The 6,459-nt window shown below is 40.5% G+C and overlaps 1 protein-coding gene across 1 annotated transcript; it reads right to left on the bottom strand.

Moving 5' to 3' along the window:
* Positions 1–4,599: 4,599 nt before the first annotated feature.
* On the bottom strand, positions 4,600–6,459 carry LOC130213055 (C-reactive protein-like). The gene is made up of 5 exons (XM_056444440.1): positions 6,417–6,459; positions 6,185–6,239; positions 5,531–5,633; positions 5,139–5,430; positions 4,600–5,017 (listed from the first exon to the last, which is right to left on the bottom strand). The coding sequence occupies exons 2-5, from the start codon at positions 6,237–6,239 to the stop codon at positions 4,769–4,771; spliced, it is 699 nt and encodes a 232-aa protein (XP_056300415.1). The 5' UTR covers positions 6,417–6,459; the 3' UTR covers positions 4,600–4,768.

Raw genomic sequence — 6,459 nt, 5'->3', positions numbered from 1 at the left:
GCAAATATGATTTGGGTCGACCTTGTCTCTCGCCTTTTCTTGACAGTTCATTAAAAAAATTCACATTTTGCAATCCCGTCTCATGTCCATCCTTTGACATTAATCATTTAATAAAATTCAGCACATCAGTGGGAGGATGGAGTGCCATAGAAGTTGTAGGCCCTTGATATCAGCTCAACAAGCCTTGATGCAACACATTTATTTTAATCTCTATCATGTTTCAGAGGCCCAATCCAGCTTTGTCCCCACGGTGCTACAAGAGCTTCACTGCCTAGGTTACATCTGTCGTCTTTGTCCTCGGGGCAATTAGAGGTTAGCCCATTAAGTGCTACTCGGGTACTGCTTATGCTGCAGCAGCATCAGCAAAGGAATCATATATTGTACTTCCATGATGCATGAATGATATACAATTTAGAAAATGGTTTCTCAAAAATAGGTTTGGCAGTTGATGCTTTATGATATAATTGTTTGTATCAGAACCGATGCGACAAGGAAAGTTCAGTGTCTGGATCTTAGTGGCTTGTGAATACAGTATGTTCACAGTTCATGACTCCAACTCGGTATTGTTCTCTGTCTGAAACAGGTTTTATATATCAAAGGGTTTCTTTCATGAATGCTCAGTATAACTTTAGACAAGCATGACCTTAAACTTGATGTAGTTAAACTACTGATGTACACTAAGCAAAACTCAACACTAAAGTCAACAAATAAAATGTGAATAATATATCAGACATAGTAAGTATAACAGCCATAAGCTCTTTGAGAGACCTGTATATATCACTGACTGCGTTTTGAGCTGATCTGTTCTAATATCTCATTGCATGCTGCCATGAAGTGTGGATCTAGATACAATGAGCCCATCTTACTTACATTTGATTAACTAGGGAGGTAGTGTCTTATCAGTCATCAAGCTGTGTGATGTATTGTTCTATTCATTAGCAAGATACACCAGTCGTTCTTCAGAGTTATTCACTTTGCTTGACCACATTTGCTTCTCAGAATAAATTGCAGCATTTTACTAAAATTATACGGCACTAGGGATGCTGCAGGTGGCTTGCAAACATCCGGGGACTTCCACAGTAAATGAGGCTGCAGGATGGGAGCTGAAGCAGTAACAGCACTCGCCTTAAACGCCTCTTTTCTGACATTCCTGCTGAATGTATTCAGCATTATGTGCCGTGTGAGAATGCGGAAAAAGGCTCTTGTGGTATGCTAGCTGCTTGCTGATGTAATGGAGGGCAACCTTTACCTCAACAGACTGTGAGATTGTAAAAGTTTCATTCACCAGATCATGAGGTCCACTCACTCAGGATACCATTTGGCCCCTTGATGTCCTGGGCCACTGTGCATGTGCGTGCCCATGCTGTGCTGAGTTATAGGCCTACAGTCAGAGTCGGGCTTTCTTCTTCAGGTAACAAGACTCAAGCTTTTTGAACATGGAGAGTTCACAGAAGACCAAAAAGGAATTCAATTGATTTTGGGCAAGAGTAAAAAAATCTTCTGTCCAAAACTGTGTATTTAGGTTTCCTGACTGCTGACAAGTAGCAAGACACTTTTTGGGATTATGACTGTTTACAAAGCCTTTTATTTCTCTAAAGACAAAACCAAAACTAGCAAGTTTCTATTGAGATATGTTATCAGCTTCACTTGACAGAATAGAAAGTGATCGGAAGTACTGACAGAGGAACCAGTGGGTGGGTGCTACACCTCCGCAGTGACGCTGTTGGTCAGGACAGCGTTCTCAAGTATAACCGTCGTACGACATGCGTACTTGTCGTCATATTCCTGGAGCAATTTCTCTGAGCGTCTAATAATGAGATTTACATGTGACAAAATGCAAACAGCAGGAGATAAGTTAAAACCAATAGCAGTTCTCTTGTAATCGAAGAACAATAACATGTGAGAGTGTGTAAGGGATGACAGATGGTGTGTGCAGATAATGCTGTTAGATGCTAGATAGCAGGATGCCTCTGACTAAATGTTCCGCCTTAAGCAAAGAAGACATTGAATATTTCTCTTGTCGCACCATACTCTCCATGGAGACAGCTGCTCCATCCTCCTACCTTCCCTCCACTGACTTTGGATAATCTGATCAGTGTTGTACATACTAACATATCTTGTTATCGACACTATTGACTTTGCCACCTCTGCTGATCAACTCACATGCCATGAGAAACTGTCTAGATCTCTGCAGAGGACTTCAGTGATGGAAGAGCTGCACGCTCCTCTCTCCACTGATGGGATCAGATTCCGTCATCATTGGGGAGAAGCCTGAAGCTTTCTGGAGAAATACATCCGATCAGCTGGAGGCACGAACCCTGGAGAAGATCAGACGGAGACGACTAGACGGAGCACACTCACAGTCAACCGGGAGAACTCTTCACTTTCAAGACAAGATAAGATGTAGAAAGAGAAACACTCTATAACTAGAATGGGCACTCGGTAGAGCGCATACCTTCGCATATCACAAGATTGGGCATTGAATTATGAACATTTTGGCATTAGTTGCATGCCAATTGGACAAAAATGTATCGTGCTATGGTAAAAAAAGAGTTTGACCTTTCCATGACCTTGACCTTGACCTTTGACCCGATTGATCCCAAAATCTAATCAAATGGTCCCCGGATAATAACCAATCATCCCACCAAATTGCATGCGATTCAAGAACATTTTGACCTGTTCATGACCTTTGACCTTGACCTTTGACCCGATCGATCCCAAAATCTAATCAACTGGTCCCCGGATAATAAACAATCATCCCACCAAATTTCATGCGATTCGGTTCAATACTTTTTGAGTTTTGCGAATAACACGCATACAAATAAATAAATAAATACACGGCGATCAAAACATAACCTTCCGGCATTTTCAATGCGAAGGTAATTATACTAAAGTTTACTTCGGAGCTCATAAACCAATTTTGGAGATCATAAACATGTATGTACAGACTGCAATTATGTGTTGATCTTTTGTTCTTCTGTTGCAGTCCCAGATGAACCACCTGACTTCCGGCCCAACAGGTTGTACAAACTGATTCGTCCTCGGTAGCATTTTCATGGAATGGGATTTTCTCTTATGGTAGGATCAAAACCCCCCAGAGGTCCAGACCTGTCCAACGAGTGATTTACCATTCTCAACAGATATGGCCCGAATTCGCAATGCCTGAATACGATAGCATATAACTAACACAAACTTGATGCATAATACATATTCTAGTTATGTCATCATCATCATCATCATCATCATCATCATCATCAGGGCTTGTCAATTTACTGATAGTTTGATTTTCTACTTTCTGTTTCTGTTTCTGTCACGCCCTAGGACAGGGGTGGGAACCTATGGCTCGCGAGCCAAATATGGCTCTTCCGGTGACGGCATATGGCTCTCAGACAATTTTGAGTTGAAAAAAAATAAATCTCCGCCCGCCCCCCTGTAATGTTCTCTATCGCGCCAGATTACAGCAGAAGTAATGTCAGGTCCTTTTCTTAAAGACGTCTTTGTTCTTTTATTAAACTAAACATCTGTTATTGATCGTCTTTACACAACAGCATGTCACTCTGTCTCTACGTGTCCGTTAACACTTCTCGGCTCGCCGTCTCGCGCGCCGCAGAGATCCGATGCCGGCGTGTGCGCGCATCGGGGCGGAGCAAAGAAAAAGTCACCTGCACCCCCCCCCCTCCATTAAAAGCAAGACATATTTAATTTATTATCCGTTAAAAATACTATATGGCTCTCAATGAAATATATTTGGCTTTTATGGCTCTCCCAGTCAAAAAGGTTCCTGACCCCTGCTCTAGGAGAAAGAGGCCATTGAGAGGCTAAAAGCTTTAGGTTTTCCGGAGGGACTCATTATACAAGCCTACTTTGCATGTTAGAATAACAAGAACTTGGCCGCCAACTTCCTTTTACAACATATATACGGATCTAGCCTTAGAGGAACTCAGCCTACACGTCCAGAGACAAATAGCTGTGATACAGAGGGTGTGTTTGCCGCTTGAGGTAATCGAGAGGTCCCCAGATCTAGGCTTAGAGAAATTCTGTCTACAAGTCGAAGGAACACACTAACCGCTACGAAGCGGTCTCAAGTAAAAGGATGTTGTACAGATGGTCATAGTGTGTTTGTAACCTTGTTTGGTTTGGTTTAAGTTCACTGTATGTACCCTTTTAGTGTGGATTTTACGGACTGCCAAGTCCCATTCAGTGCAGTGAACATAATTGTTGTGTTGCTGTTGTAATTGTCTTTTTCCACACTGCTGAGCTGTGTTGTGCTTAATTAAGCTAGCGTGAGTAAGGTCGGTAAACTCTGTTCTATCAGTTTAGTGACCAGTAGCTGCTGAATCTGAGTTCTCCCGTCTGATTCTTGTGTGATAAAATGCTGTGTTTAATTTCCCCTTCCGTGGCTTAGCAGCTCACAGGACTACGTCCACCATCTTGCTCTCTTTCTTTTTCTTTCTATTTTTCCTACTAAACACACGCACACACACACACACACACACACACATATTTCTGATCTCCAAAGTTGCTATGGCACTCCATCCTCCCACTGATGTGCTGCATTTTATTAAATGATTAATGTCAAAGGATGGACATGAGACGGGATTGCAAGATGTGCATTTTTTTAATGAACTGTAAAGAAAAGGCGAGAGACAAGGTCGACCCAAATCATATTTGCATGACTAATTGCATGACATATTTGCAGAGTTAGTAACACACATTCCATTGGTGATCAAAAGAAGGATAGTATTTTGTAAAACGTATCCAATTTGTATCAAGGTGATTTCCAACTTCCTTTTGGTTTGAGATCACGACATATTTGTTTGTCGTCAATCATCACTGTTCCGTCGATATTGTAATTCAGCCCATTCCAGTTGATCAAGTTCCCTGGAGTAGAAATTTGATCATTCATGTAGTCCTCAATCTCACAGGGTGAAAGGACGTAGTTCCACATGTGGACATCAGACATCATGCCAACAAAAGACTGCTTCTTATCAAAGCCCCCGCCAACGGAATCCTGCTCCTGTCGTGGTTGTAACGAGTTGAGATAAAAACATTTAATTGCCGATTTTTTTTTACAAAATGTATCAAATTATACAGACATTTCTGGATTTATATAAACTGTGTTTAGCAATTAAACTCACTTGTCCGAGGATAGAAGTAAAGTTGTCAACTTGTGAGCCGCCAAGGTCTCTCATAATTGAAGGCTTTCCATCTAGCCACAGCTGCGCCAGACCAGATGCAGAGTCCCATGTAGCACAAATGGACTGCCATTGGTTCAGTTTGTATTCCTGCGCCTCAAATTTGCCCCTTACTTGCTGGACATGGAACTCAATCTCATCACGTGCACCAGTCTTGAACAGCAGGAAGGCATTATTATGAGAGCTTGTGGCCAGAGAGAATAGCGAGTGGGTTCGGCTGAGGTCTGTAATGGATCTACAAGCATTGAATGAAACAAGAAGAAGAGTAAAATATGATGCTTTTATAATCAGAGATAAAGAGAATTTGTTCAAGCATTTTGCTCTGAAAACATTACCTGAGACAGACAGTTGCAGCACTAAAAGTCTGTTCTGATGTTGTCAGTGTTACATGAGCTGTATCGGAGTCTTCTGGGAAGATCAACATTTTACCACACATATCTACAAAAAAAAGAAAAAAGCTAAATGACCATGTAAGTTACGTATGAGCACTGCTACCCATGTAGGCACTTCATCATTTAAGATTATTGAACGTTATGGAGGTTTTATGAAGCTAATTAACGTGCATTAACAAAATCATGTTTCTGTTCTACAGATCTAAAAGTTGGTTTCTCCTGCTAAACGATGGATTCCTTCCTGAAAGTGAAAAGACATTAAGTCTGTACAAATGTGTAACGTATTTTACAGTACACACCAAATATATGTATTCCATACAGTATAAAAACAAACTTAACTGTTTACATCACTACATCTTTTTTAAAGAGTTGAAAAAAGTCTCTTATAATGTTAAAATATGTTTACATCAACATTTAACCTAAAATGATGAGCACAGTAGACATTCCACATGTTTTTTCAAGTTACAATATATAACAGTTTCATCCTATAGTTTCAGAAAATAATGTAAATTGTAAAATGATAAGGTCAATGGCATTGTATGCAGAAGTATTGTGGAATTCCCTCTTGTTTTTTGCTAATAAAAAAATATGTTGTACCTTTAGGAACTGCAGCGCATGCTGTCAGCATTCCCAGGAGAAGAAGAAACGACATCTGATACAAAAACAAATAAAGAGACATAACATCAATGGATATTGAGTCGCTATTAACTAACAATGCACACATTAAATCAATTTCCTGTTACCTGTAACAATATACAACACAATATAAAGCACAATACAGATTATAAAAGTGCAGTGATCTTAATCAACACTCTGAATGTACTCTTACCTTGAAACTGTGGCAGGATGTTGTGCAGCACTGGGATTAGAAC

This window comes from Pseudoliparis swirei, chromosome 22, assembly GCF_029220125.1.
Source record: "Pseudoliparis swirei isolate HS2019 ecotype Mariana Trench chromosome 22, NWPU_hadal_v1, whole genome shotgun sequence".
NCBI lineage: Eukaryota > Metazoa > Chordata > Actinopteri > Perciformes > Liparidae > Pseudoliparis > Pseudoliparis swirei.
This window is presented reverse-complemented; position numbering and strand designations above follow the sequence as displayed.